The 18,394-nt window shown below is 42.4% G+C and overlaps 1 protein-coding gene across 1 annotated transcript in view; it reads left to right on the top strand.

Annotated features, from left to right (window-relative positions):
• col16a1 (collagen, type XVI, alpha 1) overlaps positions 1-18,394 on the top strand; it is a 141,399-nt gene that overhangs the window by 92,188 nt on the left and 30,817 nt on the right. Inside the window, exons 35-48 of the mRNA XM_080441983.1 lie at positions 124-177; positions 281-349; positions 1,405-1,458; positions 2,019-2,036; positions 4,723-4,782; positions 5,151-5,189; positions 5,339-5,410; positions 7,086-7,139; positions 12,159-12,224; positions 12,787-12,906; positions 13,377-13,427; positions 14,070-14,144; positions 14,629-14,673; positions 16,450-16,494. Coding sequence (XP_080298109.1) covers positions 124-177; positions 281-349; positions 1,405-1,458; positions 2,019-2,036; positions 4,723-4,782; positions 5,151-5,189; positions 5,339-5,410; positions 7,086-7,139; positions 12,159-12,224; positions 12,787-12,906; positions 13,377-13,427; positions 14,070-14,144; positions 14,629-14,673; positions 16,450-16,494 — 822 coding nt within the window. The remainder of the gene's footprint in view (positions 1-123; positions 178-280; positions 350-1,404; positions 1,459-2,018; positions 2,037-4,722; positions 4,783-5,150; positions 5,190-5,338; positions 5,411-7,085; positions 7,140-12,158; positions 12,225-12,786; positions 12,907-13,376; positions 13,428-14,069; positions 14,145-14,628; positions 14,674-16,449; positions 16,495-18,394) is intronic.

The following is an 18,394-nucleotide window of genomic DNA, read 5'->3' as shown; positions in this document are numbered from 1 at the left end:
GTGGAAGTCAATGGAGTTGGGATTGAGATGAAACTTTGGCCAAATTCTGGAAATGTGGATGTGAGATCCACACTGTTAATAGAGCCTGACTTGTTGGTTAAATCTATTCTGGTTTGTTTCCAGGGACCTCAAGCAGACCGTGGGCTACCTGGACCTGTTGGCCCCACTGGCATAACGGTACGGTACCATGAATTCAGTGTACGGTACCATTTCTACAGTGCATGCAAAATAAAATAAAGCATTGATTGGTTTTATTGGTATTCATTATCCCTGATCATAGGGCCCCCAAGGAGACATCGGGCCTCCCGGGCCTCAAGGGCCAATGGGTTTCGGAGCGCAGGGACCCCCGGTAAGATTGCCCTGTATTCTTGTATACAATGGTGACTGTCGGTGCTGCATGTACTGTAGAAAATATGTGACCCAGCGCAGCAAATACATGGTCATCCCACTGCGACGTGTAATCTATTTCTCAGACCTTTAACTTCAAGAACTTCCAAAAAGTTGAAATCTCAAACATGCACTCACTACAAGATTTAAAAATAATGGCGCAGCAATATATCTCTGCTGTCCGGCAGAAACCAGCGAACTCCAAAATGTTTTCAGGAAATTAGTGTATGAATAACTGTGGAGTTAGGAGGTTTTGTTCATCATTGATAAGAACAGCTGAATGGACAAGGGGGTGGAGCCTGGAGTCGGCTAAACCAAAAAAGTGTTCAATGGCCCTGATTTATGGGGAAAAAAAGCGTCAAAATGGAGTTAGCTGGTTTCTGCTGGACAGCAACGAATATACAGTGTGTGTGGCAAACGTTATATAGACACCAGACAGTTGTATTCTTGCTACATATCAACAAGCCTCAGCTGTCCAAAGCATCCATAACGGGTTGTTTCGATCGGTCACCACCATGTCAAAAGTCCTCTCATTCACTTCACCTCTCTATCCTTGTAGACTTGTCTTTCTCCCGGTCTCACTCGTTCACTAGTGGTGTAATCATCCAGACCATTATTCCTGAAAATGATCAGGGCGTTCCTGAATGTCTGTGAGCAAATCAAGAGGCTTACGATTGGACCTTTGAACCCCTCAAAAAAAGGTTGCCGGATAATCTTGCCAGACAATTGTTCCCGATCAGGCTCGAACCGGGAAGTTCTCCTACCATTATTCGGCAGGGCCGTTTCCCTGACCCCAAATCTCACCGATTATCCTATAGAGTGAGCTGAGGTATGACTGACTTAAGTCGTACCTCATTTTTTTTGCTCTGGCCCTCTACTTTCACATGAATTGAAAAAAGCAAAAAGGCAAAAATCTCGAATGTCCATAGTTGCTGTGTTCAGTCACATAACATGGTTGGCATTTGTTTTGTTTTGATGCAAACCATGGAAAGTTTCCTGTTAACTTTTTCTCCGCAGGGTAAAGATGGAGCCTCAGGCTCGCACGGATTACCAGGAGCTGATGGTAGCCATGTGAGTGTGTTACTGTTTACCCCTTCTTACTGTGTGTGTGTGTGTGTGTGTGTGTGTGTGTGTGTGTGTGTGTGCGTGCGTGTTTGTGTGCCTGCTGTTTCTTATTCTTGCATCGTGTGTGTATATGTATGTGTGTGCGTGCGAGCATGTGGGACTGTTTTTCATTCAGTATCTGCAAGTTTAAGAGACTTTAGTTGTCGCCTCTGCTTTAATGTCTGAATTGTTAATTGTCTCAGAGCTTCTGTGGGGACTGGCCTTGATTTAGGCATCATTTATAACCAAGGATGTCTGCCTCAATCCATAACAACGGCCATGTCTGCTCCTATCTTATCAATTGTCCCCTGATCTGCACTCAACTCCATGCCCTGGGAGCATTCTTCTGAAACAACAAGGCCAAACTCTCACACTCTCTGTGTGTGTGTGTGTGTGTGTGTGTGTGTGTGTGTGTGTGTGTGTGTGTGTGTGTGTGTGTGTGTGTGTGTGTGTGTGTGTGTGTGTGTGTGTGTGTGTGTGTGTGTGTGTGTGTGTGTGTGTGTGTGTGTGTGTGTGATATCTTGCAGGGAGCCAAAGGGGACAAGGTAAGTCTACCGTTTTGTTTGGATGACAGGGTCTTGAGGGGTTTGGCGATAAGGGGCGGAACAGATGGTAATCACAGGAGATGGTTCAACACACACACACATTTTTATCACTAGACTATACTTCTGAGGACATCAACATAGAATGGTGAATTTATGAATCTACAAGCTCACTACTGTGATCTTGTAGATCTGCTATTGTCGGTGCAGGACTCTGTAAGTAACTAAGTATAAATCGGGCATAATTCCAAACCCCAAACCTAACCTCTAAATGCCTAATCCTAACACTAAACCCAACCTGAATCTTTTAAGAATTGTAATCCTAACTCTAAAAATCTTTTAAAACCATAAAACAACCGTTTCTCTTGTGAGGACCTGGAAGATTGTCCTCATAATGTCTATATCTCACATTGTACTATACTTGTGGGGACACTTTGACCTCACAAGTATAGTAAAACACTCACTCACACACACACACACACACGCGCGCGCGCACACGCACGCAGGCCTCTGGGCAGGGATGGAGTAGCAGTAACAGTTGACAAGTGTACTATTGCTGGCAGACGAGGGGAGTTTAGGGGCCATAACCCATTCAATCAGGGAACGCATCTACTAATGTCTTCTAAATCCTAACAGGTTTCTGAAAAAAACGTATGTTTCTATATCAGTGGTTCTTAAACGTTTTCATGTCAAGGACCCCCAAAATGATATGTATATGGCCGCCGACCCCCATATCAAAATATGGGGGTTCCCAGAAGCAAAGCAAAATTTGAGTTACAAATGTTCGCTTAAAAAAATACATATTCAAAGATTTGCACACATTTTCACAATCTTGAAAAGAAAATAGCAGATATACAAGCTCATAGCGCGGCACTCGGTGCCGCGCTATGAGCTTGTAGATCTGCTATTTTTTGAATAGCCAACGCATAAAATAATGGTTTTAGCTCAAATCTAAAATGACACAGATGCCAGATCCCGGATTGAGTGGGTTAAGAGAGAGAGTGTGAGACTATTAATTACTGCATTCATCAGCCCTGGCGCTCCTCGCTGTCATTGAGAGGGGAGGAGGAGGAGGAGGAGGAGGAAGAGCACGACAAAGAGGAGCAGGTGGAGGAGGGAGAGGGGGAGAGAGACGAGGTGCCCTATGATGGTGCAGATATAGAGTCAAATCCTGAGTGTTAATTCAGTGCATGTGCTGAGTATCCAATATTCATGTTGTGTACAGTATACATTCTAATTTAGTATACAATACAGGACAACAGTGGTTCCTAAAGGGATAGTTCACCCCCAAAATGACCTTTTTTCTATCGATTACGCAACCCATGGAGACTTGAATTCATGGAGATGTTTTTGTTTTTGTCACATTCCTAAGCCAATCATTTGATGACCGGCGGCGGCTCCCGTTGGAGACTCAAAGTGTCAACTTTGAGTCTCCTACTGGAGACATTAGCATATTTCCGCCGGTCATCAAATCATTGGCTTAGGAATGCGACAAAAACAAACAAAAAACTCCATGAATTCAAGGCTTCATGGGGTGTGTAATTGATAGAAAATAAGTAATTTTTTATTTTCTGCCATGGACCCCCATAGAAGATTTGTGTTTCATAACTATTCAGCATTTCTCAAATTTTGCTGGGGAACCCCCTCAAGGACCCCTGGGGGTCCCCGGACCTCACTTTGAGAACCACTGCAGTATATACATCCTGAGTATGCAAAGTGTACATCCTAAGTGTTCATTTAGTGTACAAATGTATCCAAATGGAACCTCACACAAGACAATGGATTACAAATGGAACAAATGGATTAGTCTGGCGTTGCCAGTCAATCGTATATCTCCGCCTACCGATACATCTGGGGGCTTCTAAATGCAAGGTAGTTGCTAGAACGGTCGCTAACAAAAGATGCATGCCGCTCTGAATCATCGTATTGTTTTGCTCTCCAATTTTTCCACTCAGTTTTAGCAATGAAAGCTGCGAGATCACTCTCAGTGTCTAGTTGAGTGAAGCGTTTATAGAGACTGAATTGTGAGTCTATAATCAAATCATTTAACACTGAGGATTTTACTGTGCATGAGAGCATAATTGGAGGGATTAAATGGGAGAATAGAGTTGGAAAGAAAGAGCCGAATCCGAGAGAAGTAAAAACAAACAAAAAAATGTTCGAGAGCAGGAGGGGTCGATATGGGGGCTGGCACACTGTCATGGTTGGCATTAATTGTTTCTTCATATTTTGTGTTTTTCCTGTACATTCCACTCTGCAAACAATACTGTACTTGTTCGCCATGATAAATTGAAATGTTAACACCCCGCAACTTTCTCAAAAGGACACAACTTTTTGAGAAGTTAATGCATCAAGATAATATTATTATCTTGATGCAGAACTTTGTGTAGAGCTACTGTATGTAAGTAAGTTAAAACGTAGATGAATACGCTGGAATGAGGCCATTGAAAAGTATGGTTGAAACAAAGATGAAGTGCATGCTGAGTGCTGACACCATTTTTTATTTTTTTTTCCTTTTGTTTTTGTTATATTTCATCTGTGTGATGATAAAAAAGATTATTCCCAGAAAAGACGGGAATAAAGGAATCATGACAGCTTGAGGAATGTCTATGATGTTCTTTCCCAACGGCTAGATTTTTCTTTAAGATGATGATTGATTGATTTTCTATTGTAATTAATATATTTTTAGGGAGTACCTGGAGAGTGCAACTGCATAACGACGCCAACATTCACGGGCACAGGCGGACCTGTGAGTGTGTACACACACACACACACACACGACCCCCTTTACACTCGTTTTGAGTTCATCTTGAAAATCGTTATTTCGCGACAGGGGGTAGGAGGGAAAACGCCATGCTTTAAAGTAGTCACAAACACAGATGCACACATTCCCATATAGACAGATTCAGACAGCCTTTATTCTTGAGTTCATATTGAGGCTTATTCTCTACGGGGGAGACAGCCAGAGAGAAAAAAACACACATACCATACAAGCTCAGTCATTTGGGGTTCATAATCAGCATTATTTATTATAATATTTCACACTGGGGGCTTTTCCCTATGCCGTCTGTTCAAGCACCGGTTTTGGGTCTAATTTTGACTCCTCTTCTCTTTCAGGGAGCTCCAGGAAGAGAGGGAGGGAACAATTGGCATCAGGTTTGATCTGTGACTTTGTTTGAAAATGATGTTTCTACATGAATCAGTTCTCTCTCTCTCTTTCTCTGTGTATGCGTTTGTTTGTTTGTGTGCGCAAGTGCTTTCATATGTACATGCAAATATTCGTTTTATGTTTTTTTATATTTCAGGGGCCCCCAGGACCCCCTGGCCCGCCCGGTCCCCCGGGCCCTGAGGGCACATTTGGCACCCCAGGTCCCCAGGTAAGACAAGAGTGTCTGAGGGGTTGGTGATGGTGTGTCTGTTGTTCTTTTCAATACAGAAGCTCTTCCAATGCGTTTGAACTGCATGTATGCTATTCCCGAAGCAGACCGTAGGCAAACGATGGGTGGAAGTGACGTGCGTGCCTGCGTGTTAACATTATGAAGATATCCATCTATCCTGCTAACTAAATTTGTAAACGGGTGATATTCCGTCCGCTTGCCACTTCATACGGCACACTTATCGATGAGCGAGGCCATCGGATATTCAGCTCACTCAGGCTTACGAGCCTCAAGGCCTGTAGTGGTGGGGAAAAACTTTCATTTCAGTGAACTAACAATTTCTTTCACGTTCACAGCAATGATTCGTTCACGTTCTCGTTCAGTAGCGCTATTTTCTAGTGAAAAACACCATCGCGGGAGCGTTATTATTACGTCGCGCGTACAGCCCGCCCTCCCGCCCTGTGTACGGGGGGAGGGGATAGGGGGGCGTGAACGATAGCGTGAATGTAGCGGTTTCGGGACGTGAACGAGCTCGTTCACGGCAATGAACTAGTTCTTTTGAACGAATTGATCATGAACGACCCATCACTACCCGCCTGCCTTGTTGAGATGCATATGGTCTGCTTCGGAATAGCCTACACGCGTCTGAACTGAATCACAATGCTACTCATAATGTAGGCTTTTGGCTTGGGCAGCTGGGACATTACAGTAATATGATGCTTAGAGCGCTGACAAAGTAGGAATTGCTGTGACTGTCAGCAAGCTTTGCAACTACTTGAGGGGTGAATACCTTTTAATAATATATGTGTGTATATATGCAAGCATGACATGATTTACCGAGTCATACTCATAATTCATTAAATGAACCAGATTATGAAATTGAAATGCCTAGGCTACAGAAAAGCACTAACCCTTACGGTGCACAATGCACTAACCTACATGGGAAGCAAGCTTTGGGTAATGTCGGTCAAGACATGAACATTTATTCGAAGGTTGGCTTATAAAACTATGGACTCATACCATACACATTCAAAGAGACATTCTTCATCCGTTCTTTATCTGAGCAGACCTTCAAATAAATGTCACTAAGTTGTACATCACCAAGGACTTAAGGTGTAAGAAGTAAAAGCTCATAAATAGGGATTGGGGATTGAATAAACAAGGTCATGCATTGTACTCACGCTTATCTTGAATTCTTGCAGTTAAAATGGTGCTTAACCCAACTTTCGGGGGTTTTGGTGCAGGTCGCTACATTTCGTCAGAGTTAGAGATTCTTTACTCTGTTCAGATCACTCAGAGGTCTCTGTGGAAAAGATATAAACTAATACTGTACCTCACAAGTCTACAGTATGTTTGAACGGGGGGAGATAAAGTATGTTAAGTACAGAATTGGTATTTGACATAATATTGCAAAGATTTATGAGTGTTTTGAACTGGTTATGTGTTATTTCTGGTAGACAACACATAACCGCACATAGACAAAACATAACGGTGAATGGTTTCCAGAAGCAAACTAACAACGCTCTAGAAACAGGAAAAAAGGCAAGGTTTTTTATTGGCTTTCCTCCTGTCCCTAATCCTATTGAGACTGCCTGTCAATTGGTGGACTGTAAGATGGGAGTGGCTGGCCTTTTGATTGGCTGCAAACCAGTTCAACCTCAGTTCCTTTTTTCAGGGTATCCCTGGCAACGACGGGTTACCAGGGACACCGGGTTTGCCCGGACACATCGTAAGTAAAAAAAAACAGAGAGCCGGTGGGGGAGGTTGCTCTTACCTGCTGATTCAAGATCAGGTCTGCTTATAAACCCCTGAGGATTCTTTAGCCCGGGGCCAGAGCATCTGATCTAGGCGCAGTTATGGTGAAGGGCAACTTCTGCTAGGAGAAGGGAGGAGAAATGGTGGAGTATAAGGTGAAGTTGCCTGAGGATTCTGATCTGGGGTCAGGTTTGGGCTTTTTTTCAGTAATGGACCATCAAAGCTGATCCCTAGCCAGTGCTCAAGGGAAACTTCACCTTGAAGCTAGATAGGTTTTATTCCGACAGAGAGCAAAGTGTCGCCGACACAGGAACCGAAGGAGGAGTTTGGCGGGGGGGTAAAGGGTTCTTCAAAGGAGTGGAGCAGTCTGGAAATGAGTGCACTCGAGAGTGATCTTATTGAGAGTTGAGGTCCTTATACACCGGGAGTGTTTATTCTGTGTGATTAATTCACATTAATGTAGACTGCTGATGAATGGTGATTTGCAGACACATTTTCAAATCGCTTATTCGTCATGTTTCCGGTGTGTAAGGACTTTTACTGTAGATGGAGCCATTTTTTAAATAAAGCAATGTGACCACGAAATAAGCACAGTACAGCACGTTGTACGTATTCACATTAATAATCAATTAAATTAAAATAAAATAAAACAGTCACAGTCCATGCGCAAGAGGCTATTAAGCCTATTAAGGCTATTATTATTATTGTATTATGATCTACTATCACAATTTATAAAGAAATCACCTGTATTTTGCTACTCTGGATGTGAATTTACAATCAGAGCCTCTGTCTCTCTCATTCTCTGACTGAGATTTTTTATTTTCCACACTGCTGGCATTCGCCTAAACCTCCCTCTCTTATACAGACAGAAATCCCCCCTCCCACTGTAATCACATTGCCCACAGTGGAACATTCTGCATCCTCAGTCTGACTCACAAATGCACGCTGCTGACACACACACTCCAGAACTGCTCCGACCTTGTCGTAGACAAACCTCCGAGTCTCTCCTTTGTTCCGTGGATCAGCATGTTATATGTCAATGGGTTCGCAGCCACAGTATAGCCTCTCACAACGCTCAAAGTCACCGGTATCGGTCATTTGAAATTGGTGATATTTGGATGAGCCCAATAGTTAGCAAATTGCACAGCGTTTCAGCTGGAGTGCAACAGAAGTGAATATCGCACATTGACATATAATTATAGACAAGCTTCTCTGTGAGTGCCTGTTAATGCACAAAGCCTGGTTCTCGCCTGTACAACAGTGTGCGGTGTAAAATAGCCTCTCTAGTTAATAGCCCCGGTTTGAACAATGTCAAATGGGTTTGTAATGGCTTTGAACCTGGGCCAGGTGCTATTTCCAGGACAGGGCCAGTCTTGCTAAATCGGTGTCTTCTATTAAATCGTTTCTTAAAACATACTTTTATTAAAAAAAAGGCCTTTCCATAATTTAACGTGTTGAATTTGTAGCGTTTAATTCTCTTAATGATTTATTTCTCACGGCACTTTATATTTTATTGCCCCACATGTATTAATGCCCTCGTTATGTCTGACGATAGTACTGTCATTATGAGACTTAAAGGGGGATGATGAAACAAATGACAAAATCAGCTTAGGGTGTCATGCCCCTTGAGACAGTTTTGTTCTTTGTTTTGCATTTAAATGTTCCCCATTCGGCACCTACTGCACGCCTGTCCATCCTGGAAGGGGGTCCCTTCTTGAAAGGGGGTCTCCTCTGGAAGGGGGTCCCTTCTTGAAGGGGGTCTCCTCTGGAAGGGGGTCCCTTCTTTGTGATACTTCACAAGGTTTCTTCCTTTCTTTTCCCGCCCAGGGTTTTTTCTTGGTTGTTTTTCCTTGCCCAATTGAGGATCTAAGGAAGGACAGGGGCTGTTTGTTTGTTTCATTTGTCTCGTCTTAAAACTTGCTTTTATCGAAAGGCCTCTCCATAATTTAAATCTATAAATGTTATTGATTTTTATTTCACACTCCACATTTTATAAACGTCAGCATCTTTTAATTCTGTTTTTATTTGATTTGATTATTTCTATGGTGTTATGTAAAGCACTTTGGAACTTTTTCCCCCCGATAAAAGCTCTATAAAGACTCAATATAAATCGTCACACTCCGTTGATGGGGAGCAGACTGCATTTTAGTGTAATTTATGAATGGGCTTGTGGGGCGCTTGGTTATGTGTCAAACCCTGAAGCTACTAATGGGCAACATGACTCCACTGGAGTGTGTGTGGGGAAGATGATGTAATGGGTGACTGTTGGTATGTGCTGAGTGTATTCTTCTGTGTGGAGTAAAGCCTGATTCATGCTTGGTTGCGCACTGTGTCCTGCACGAAAACTGCTGATCTGCAAGCTCTCAACGTGTCGTGAGCTTGTAGCTCGCGGCTATTTCCGATGTCTGGCGCCAACAAGTATAAATCGGGCTTATGGTTGGGTGACTGTTGAGTGTATTCTTCTTTGTGAGTGTGTTCTTCTGACTTCTGTGTTGAGTAAAGATGAGTGTGGTTCCACTTCCTTATTGCCACATTTCACTCTTTGGAAGCTAATGTTACCAATGCCACGCATGCGACTACAGGCTATAGTACCTTCAGAACTACATTTGTAGTTACAGGGAGTTTAGCTGGAAAAGAAACTTCCAAGTTTTGTATCTTTCCAGTGTTTATTGTTATTATTTTTGTGTTTATTTTACAAAGCTGATGCAAATGTCATAGCTAATTAGAATCTCACTTTGTGTTGTTTTCTTTTGCAACTGCCTAGGGAGAGAAATACTGAGTTCAGTATTATAGTATCTGCTGTGTCGGCCCGCCGCTCATCCTCCTGTCTGTTGCCTGAAATGCCTTTGAATGCTGTGATTTAAATGCCTGACACGTCTGATAATGTCTGTACAGTGCGATAGTACACTTTGTCAACTAAAGGACAGTGATTCAATTTGTGTTTCAATTTCAATCCATCATCTCAAGCAAAGAAAACCGTTAGTAGACAGTCTTTGTGAATTCAGCGTAACGTACAGTACAGTTATGCTGAAACTATTGTTTTGGTAAAAGCTCTATAGTATCAGTCAATATAAATCATCCCACCCATTACGTGAGACACTTTGCTATGTTTGCCTATAACAGAGGGTAGTATTGTATGTGATGTTAAAAGTAACCATAGCTTTGGCATATTTTGTGTTGGTTTGCTGTATATATTGTAAATTGCAGCCTGGATTAATGTGTACTGTAGGGTTGTTGCAGCATTTAAAAAAAGAAGTGAGCAAAATTCAGCCAACTTTACCATGGTAATGAGGGATAAGTTGAGCCGTTAAGTGACCTTAAGTGACGAAAAGAGGCGGTCTGTTCGTTTGTATGGTATATCGCTCTATTCACAATATCCACCAGAGGGTGCCGAGGTGGCTCAACTATGCACATCTCTAGTTTTTTTTTTGTTGTCCCTACAGCTTTCTTATGATACATTTATTGTGTACAGCTTCATCACTGTCATGCATGTTGGAAGAACTGTGTGGGTGTATTCAAGGAATGGTTCATTTAAGTAATCAAACACTAGTCCTTATAGTTGCACGTACACACACACACAAATCGGTCTCATCCTAAATCCCTCACTCCAGGCTTCGTCCTCAACATTAGATAGGTGAATGGAAGCTCATTTATCCAACAACCTCCATTTGCCAATCCATTTCTCCATCTCAGTGACTATGCTTACATGCATGTTGAACAACTTACTTTGAAAGGAAAAATATAATGAGGCTGTTATATGTTTCACATTAAGATCAAAGTATTTGTTTGTGTGCATGCGAATGTGGCCAGTGATTCGAGGGAATGAAGAGTCATGGAAAAGACGTTACATTATGAGTCAAAAGAGTATACCCAACCACAAACCAGTTATATACTGTAGTGGGAAGGCTCTGTGACTTTGAGTGTGACCCATTTATTACCGTAGCTTGAAGACAAAAAAAAACTCCTCTATAAAGACATAGGAGTCAGCAGCCACCAGACCACATGCCACGATTAAACCATGGGTTTACCCCACATGTACTGTATGAGAGTCAAGAAATCACATGTGTCACATTCAGCATAATGAAGTAAAGTAGACTATGCCGATGCCACAGTTGGAGCTTAATTAGACTACTTTCTGTTTGCTGCTCTCACTTAAAGTAATACATTTTCAAGCGGAAAACAATAAAAAAAAAAAACACCCCAAAAACCATTTTTGGCAAGCGACACTGTCATGCGACAAAGTATAAATTAGCGTATGTCTATGGCTCTGGTTCATTACAGGTCACTCATCACTTATTGCTTATCTTGAGACTTTTGTCAGTGTCTGTGACTGTTACACAGCCTGAGTTTCAGGGGCTTCAGGGTTTTTTCGGGGCAGTAGTCAATTCCTGATATTGGTATGTTGTCTTGAAAATGTCAATGCTCTAACAAACATAGAATAAATTCAATACTGTTTTTCTAATTGTATTTATATAAGCCTATTGTGCAAAAAATAAAAATCAGGAGTTGACTTAGTTTGCACTGTGTTTTTACCCATTAAGACCTGAGGCCGATTCTACAAATGTCTTCTAAATCCTTTTTTGGAAAAATGTATGTTACTATGTCAGTGGTTCTCAAACTTTTTCATGTCAAGGACCCCCAAAATGATATGTATTTGGCCGCGGACCCCCCTCTCAAAATATTTTGTTCCATGGACCCCCAGAAGCAAAGATCTGAGTTACAAATGTTCACTTTAAAAATATATATATTCAAGATTTGCACACATTTTCAAGATTTTTCAAAAATAGCAGATCTACAAGCTCGTCACACGGCACTCGGTGCCACGCTATGAGCTTGTATATCTGCTATTTTTGAATAGCCAAAGTGTAAAATAATGCTTTTTAGCTCAAATCGAAAAAGTGACACAGACACGTTCCAGGTCTTAATGGGTTAATGTCTTTTAATATCTGCATCCATTATTAATTGAATTTCCATTCCCCTGCCCCCTTCATAGAAGCCTATTGGGCCTATTGGGCAGCACCTGCAGCTGCCTCAAGACTCCACCGAAGGGGATGGTGATGTAAGTGACTCAGCAAAGGGGTGCATCATGGGGAATGGAGTTTCATGGTCATGGATTACTGCGCTTGCTGTCCTTTTGCTCAGTAATTAAAGGCCCAATCCGGGATTTGTCTAGACCATGTACATTGGAGTTATAGTCACGTACATTTTGAATTAAAAAATAAAGGCCTGTTTTATTCCAATGTTTACAAACATTACGAACATAACCAAACTTGCCACAGCCCCACAAAACTGCAAATGCAGTTAAAAAATGATTAATTTGTTGCCGATATTTTTAGTCCTATCAAGAGCTGAGTCAATCGCCAGCCATTTGGTGGTGGGGCTACCAATTTGTTTGTTTGGATCACTGATTGTGCCTTTAGTATTACAACTGTTAATGAAATTAACAGTACTACATACTGTATCTACTGTACCGTATACTTGTATCAATATAAAAAGATACTGTACTATGTGCTGTATCTTTTTATGTTTGTGTATATATGTACATGTGTTTGTGTATGTGGACATGTGTGTGTGTGTGTGTGTGTGTGTGTGTTTATGCATGTGTGTGTTCTGTGACACAGGGCTGTGTGGATGGTCAATGCTCCCACGGCTTGCCAGGTGTGCCGGGTGTGTCCGGCTCCAAGGGAGAGAAAGGAGATCAGGGCAAATCTGGTCCTAACCCCCTGGACGGCTGTGAGAGGGTGAGAACCCCCGGGAAGGGGAGGTTGGAACATTTACAGCATGACGTTTGGTCATGATTCCGTCCCATCTAGAATCATGTGTAATTCCGGTATAGCAGCACACACTGTGTTTGTGTTCGCAGCACCACTTTGTCGAATGCAAAAACAAGACCGCCTCACTTTGCATTGGTGCTGGGGTGGCTTTAACCCATTGATACCTGGAACGCATCTGTGTCACTTTAGATTTCTTTAGGCTATTCAAAAATAGCAGATATACAAGCTCATAGCGCGGCACCGAGTGCCGCGCTATGAACTTGTAGATCTGCTATTTTAGAAAAATCGAGGGAAAAAAAATTGTTTTTTTTTCCAAATTTTTTTTGGGATTTAGAAGACATTTCTAGAATCTTCTCAGGTCTTAAAGGGTTAATGTGAGTGATTTGTTCTGACACAAACTTGTGTCGTGAATGTAAATTTGTCCTGTCGGCTTGCAGTGTTTGCAGAGACCGCAGAGAGAGGAGACCCCACAATCACCACCACCACCAGTAAGTGTGTTCGTCATAATGCTGTGTACGCTGTCACGCACACACAACAACAAACACGTGTGCGCACACACGCGCACACACACACACACGCGCGCGCGCATGCAGACACCAATGGTGTAAAGTAACTAAGTACGTTTACTCAAGTACTGTACTTAAGCACAATTTTGAGGTATTTTTACTCTACTGGAGTATTTCCAATTGTCTATACTTTTACTTCTACTCCACTACATCTCAGAGGCAAATATTGTACTTTTACTCCACTACAATTATTTGAAAACTTTAGTAACTGGTTACTTTTCAGATTTAAATTATTATCATAAAACATACATTAACCACTTCAGCCCTATTTTATGCATAGGCTATTTGAAAATAGACGATCTACACGCTCACAACACGTTGCATCGCGACGCGTTGTGAGCTTGTAGATCTGGTATTTTCAAACATTTGTTGTACTTTTTCTTTTGGTACTTTAAGTATATTTTGATGCCAATACTTTTGTACTTTTACTCGAGTAACATTTTGAACACAACCTGCAACAGTCTTTTTATATTGCAGTATTGCTACTTTTACTTCAGTAAAATATCCGAGTACTTCTTCCACCACTGGCAGACACACACATAATTAATCTCCTTCCTTTTATAGAACAATGACCGACCCTGTACAGGAGTACCAGGAGTACCAGGATCGCAAGGAGCACCGGGTCAAGATGGACAGCCGGTGAGGAGAACGTGTGTGTGTGTGTGTGTGTTCTGTGTTCCTATATGCACAGTATTTACTGTGTACAGATGCATGTTTATATCTAACTATGTGCGTAGACTCCACCTCAGTCCGTAGCACTTGCCCTAGCCTTGACGACCTTGCAGGATTATGCAAAGGCTAAAATGTAACTTAGATAGCATGTTATGTAGACAGATGCCAGGTCATTGTTGACCTGGCATCCTATAGTGTGTATAGTTTCAATGTAGGCTGATGATAGGTTCTTGGTTTACGAATGTATTAGTTATTATTAGATTATTGGTTTACTTATGTATTACTTTATTATTAGATTACTATTTCTATGCATTTGATGTGGAGGTATTATGCTGTATTATCTTGTGTCCTTGCTTACTGTAAATCGCTCTGGATTAAGAGCGTCTGCTAAATGCCTAAACTGTAAACTCTATGACACATGATAAAGTCACCTTTTTTTCCTTCCCTCCAGGGTTCTCAAGGTCATAGAGGTCAAGCAGGACAACCAGGCAACTTGGTAAGACTTTTATAACTCAAGTTAATAAGGACTTTTCACTTCTCTACTACTGTAGCAACCATGGTTTTCTCTGTCTCATCTCTAGTGTGCGTGTGCGCGCGCGTGTGCGTGCAATTAATTGTAAAGAAATGATGTTTTGTCCATTGTGTCACTGGCCAACTTCTTAACACATCGGGTGCCAAACACGGTCTGAACCGTGTTTGCGCAGAGTAGCGGTCCGGTGCCGAACACGGTCCAGACCGTGAAATATGTCTTTTTGTTTTTTTCGTTTTTCTCCACACGGGCGGGGCTAGAGCAGCTCTGGGAGTACCCATTGTGATCTTGAGAAGGATAGGCCAGATAGATCACCGGAAACAAAAACATGGCTCCCATCCACTTCCTGTCTATTTCCTTCTTTAAAACACCTATATCTCCGAATCTGTTTCCGGTGGGGAAAACCGGTCATGCGCGATGCGCGATCCCCCCCCATTGTAACTCGCGAGTGAAATGTTATCGTTCCAGGCTGTAGCCAGGGTCATCGCGCAACATGAATGGATGTTTTTTTTACATGGATTTGCTCCTCGTGGAGTCTAGAGCTTTAAACAGCAAAGCGCAGTCAATGGGGAGAATGCTGGCACCCAACGTAAGTTGTTATGAAAAAATGCTGGCACCCAATGTGTTAAGATGTGTTTTGCTGCGTATAATGAGACGGGCAAATGTGCACTCCAGAATGCTCATCAACATGTAGAAAATGTGCAGACATTATGTATATGGTGGGTTATGGCTCTTGGCACACGGGGAGTTGTAGTTGAGTGTATGCGTTTCCCCATTCATTACTCTCCAAAATCAATCATTCATCAGAGGAACGCCATGAAGCACTCTGTGGTCCCCGCCATGGCAAATGCTTAGTTATTCACTCGGTGAAACATTTTCCCTACATTTTTAGGACTTGTCTTTTAAAGATCAAGCCGTTTGGAGAGCTGCTCCTCCCCTGCTCTCACGCTTGTGTTTTCCATGAGCTCACAGAGCCCCCTGCTGTTTGTGACGGGGAACTTCTCTCACACCAGTGTTGCTTTGGGACGGGAGGGGAGAATGTAACATTACCACCACCCACGCTAACCTTTGAAATGTTGATTCCACAGCTGCACATGCTGGCCCTGCCTGCTGTGCCACCTGATAGCAATGCAACTTTTATTATTCAGCCACGGCATTTGAATAGAACTGATTTCAGATGCTGTGCCAATGTGGGCTCTCTCTCTCTGTTGGTAAAAAAAAATAAACAAACACATGGAAATGGATGTAGATTGAAAGCAGAGAGACCCCAGGTCACATTTATTTAAGGCAACTGTTTTGTGTTTGTTTTTGTTTCTTCATACTGGGTACATTTGAAGAACCCATAATGTTGAAAGGGCCTTGTTAAGACATATGGTATCAAGACAATTTAACCACTTAAACCCCAGCATCCTTTTTTGTGAGGAAGGCTTTCACAGAAAATAGCAGATCGACAAGCTCACAACGCGTCGCACTGCGACGCGTTGTGAGCTTGTCGATCGGCTATTTTCTGCGACAGCTTTCCCCAAAATAACCCAAAACATAAAAGGTTCAAGGTTGTACTTTATTGTTACATCTTATTTTGGTTTGGCTTCCTTCAGACAATGCAGCAGCATAGGTAATAGCAACAATAGAAAATACACTAGTATTGAGCCCTGAGGGACCTGCCTATATGGGGTTTAAGTGGTTATAGGCATTTTTGTCACTGTTCTAGGTGTCGTACTCATTGTCTGTTTCTGTCTGCAGGGTCCTCCCGGTTTCCCAGGTCCCCAGGGCCCATCCGGTTTACCTGTGAGTCCCACGGCGTACATACATCTACCATGAGACACTTTCTCTTTCTCTACCGCCGTCGCTTGCTCACTCAGTCTCTCTCTCTCTTTCTGCCGTTACCTTTTCTTTTCACTTGCTGACTTCACACTACTGTGTTCTTTTTTTGTTGTTTGGTTGCCACTTTGTCTCAATCCTGCATCATCCCTCTTTTAAATCAAGCAGGGCCCCGCAGAGTTGATTATGCCGTTTTACCCATCTCCATCTCTCTCTGTCTGTATGTTTGTCTGTCTGTCTGTCGGCTCTCTCTCTCTCTCTCTCTCTCTCTCTCTCTCTCTCTCTCTCTCTCTCTGTCTCTCTGTCTCTCTGTCTCTCTGTCTCTCTCTCTGTCTCTCTCTCTCTCTGTAGCTCTTTAACTCATTCAATCCGGGAACACATCTACAAATGTCAGTGGTTCTCAAACTTTTTCATGTCCCAAAATTATATGTATTTGGCTGCGGACCCCCATCTGAAAATATTTTTTTGTTCTAGGGACCCCCAGAAGCAAAGATTTGAGTCAAAAATGTTCCCTTCAAAATACATGTATTCAGAGATTTGCACACATTTTCAAGAAAAGGAGATCTACAAACTCATAGCTCATATGAGCCTTGTATATCTGCTATTTTTGAACAGCCAACGTATAAAATAATGGTTACAGCTAAAATCTAAAATGACACAGATGCGTTCCCGGATCGAACGGCTTAATGAAAGTTATTTCAGATGAGGAAACGATTCCATTGTCTCTCTCCAGTTGTTCAATTATTCCCCCTGTCTAAGTGATGGAGAGCGTGACTGCTGTGCAGACAAAATGCTTGCCCTCCCTCCCGCCTCACACATCCCCCCCCCACCCTCATACAAATTCATTGTTTTAGCGGAAGAGAGACGTGAGAATGGATGAGCCGCGTGAGCTCGGCATGGAATGGCACGCGCAGCGCCGCAGTGCTTAATGCCAGGTGTTAAGTTCTAGCAAGCCTGTGTCTATTTGAGAGAGAGAGAGAGAGAGAACATTTTGCAAACCCCCGCTGCCCAGCTTATTACTCATATTCGGCTTTGTTAATTGTTTTTCCCCACCTGATTAACCCATTCAGGTCGGGAAAGCATCCGTGTCACTTTAAGATTTCTTTGGCTATTTAAAAAATAGCAGATATACAAGCTCATAGCACAGCACCATTTTTTTTTTTTATGCAAATCTTTGAACATATAAATATATTATATATATATATATAAAACGAACATTTTTAACTCCGATCTGTGCTTCTGGGGGTCCCTGGAACAACATATTTTGATATGGGGGTCCGCGGCCAAATACATATAATTTTGGGGGTAGAAAAGTTAGAAGAGTTGGAGCACCACTGATATACACACAAGATTTGCACATATTTTCACGATTTATTTTCAAAAATAGCAGACCTACAAGCGTGCAGCGCTATGATCTTGTATATCTGCTATTTTTGAATAGCCAAATAAATCTGAAAATGACACAGATTGCGTTCCCGGTCTTAATGGGTTAAAGAGCACCGGCTGAAAGAGATGGATTTCATAATGAAAGCGGGCAGCCTTTGATAACTCGTCATGTCTGAATCTTACATCGGGGGCCTTTTTTCGTAATGTCCTCCGTGCAGCAGAGTGAGAGCTGAGGAAAGAAAGGACCTACGGGAGGGATTGAGTGAGTGAGTGGTGGGGGTTAACACATTAAGATCAATATTTTCTGGAGGGAAAAAAAATAAAATCCATGAATTCACCTGTACCTGTTTGAGAAAAGGTGCAGCGCGCCACAACTCTGGATCAATCTCCCGATGTCAGGACAGCACTTCTAAATCACCAAACTGAGGCCCCTTAGAGCCGTAGCACTAGAGGACACACAGTGAAACATGGGGGGGGGGGG

The sequence above is a fragment of the Gymnoscopelus braueri genome (assembly GCF_963280865.1).
Source record: "Gymnoscopelus braueri genome assembly, chromosome: 11".
Taxonomy (NCBI): domain Eukaryota; kingdom Metazoa; phylum Chordata; class Actinopteri; order Myctophiformes; family Myctophidae; genus Gymnoscopelus; species Gymnoscopelus braueri.
This window is presented reverse-complemented; position numbering and strand designations above follow the sequence as displayed.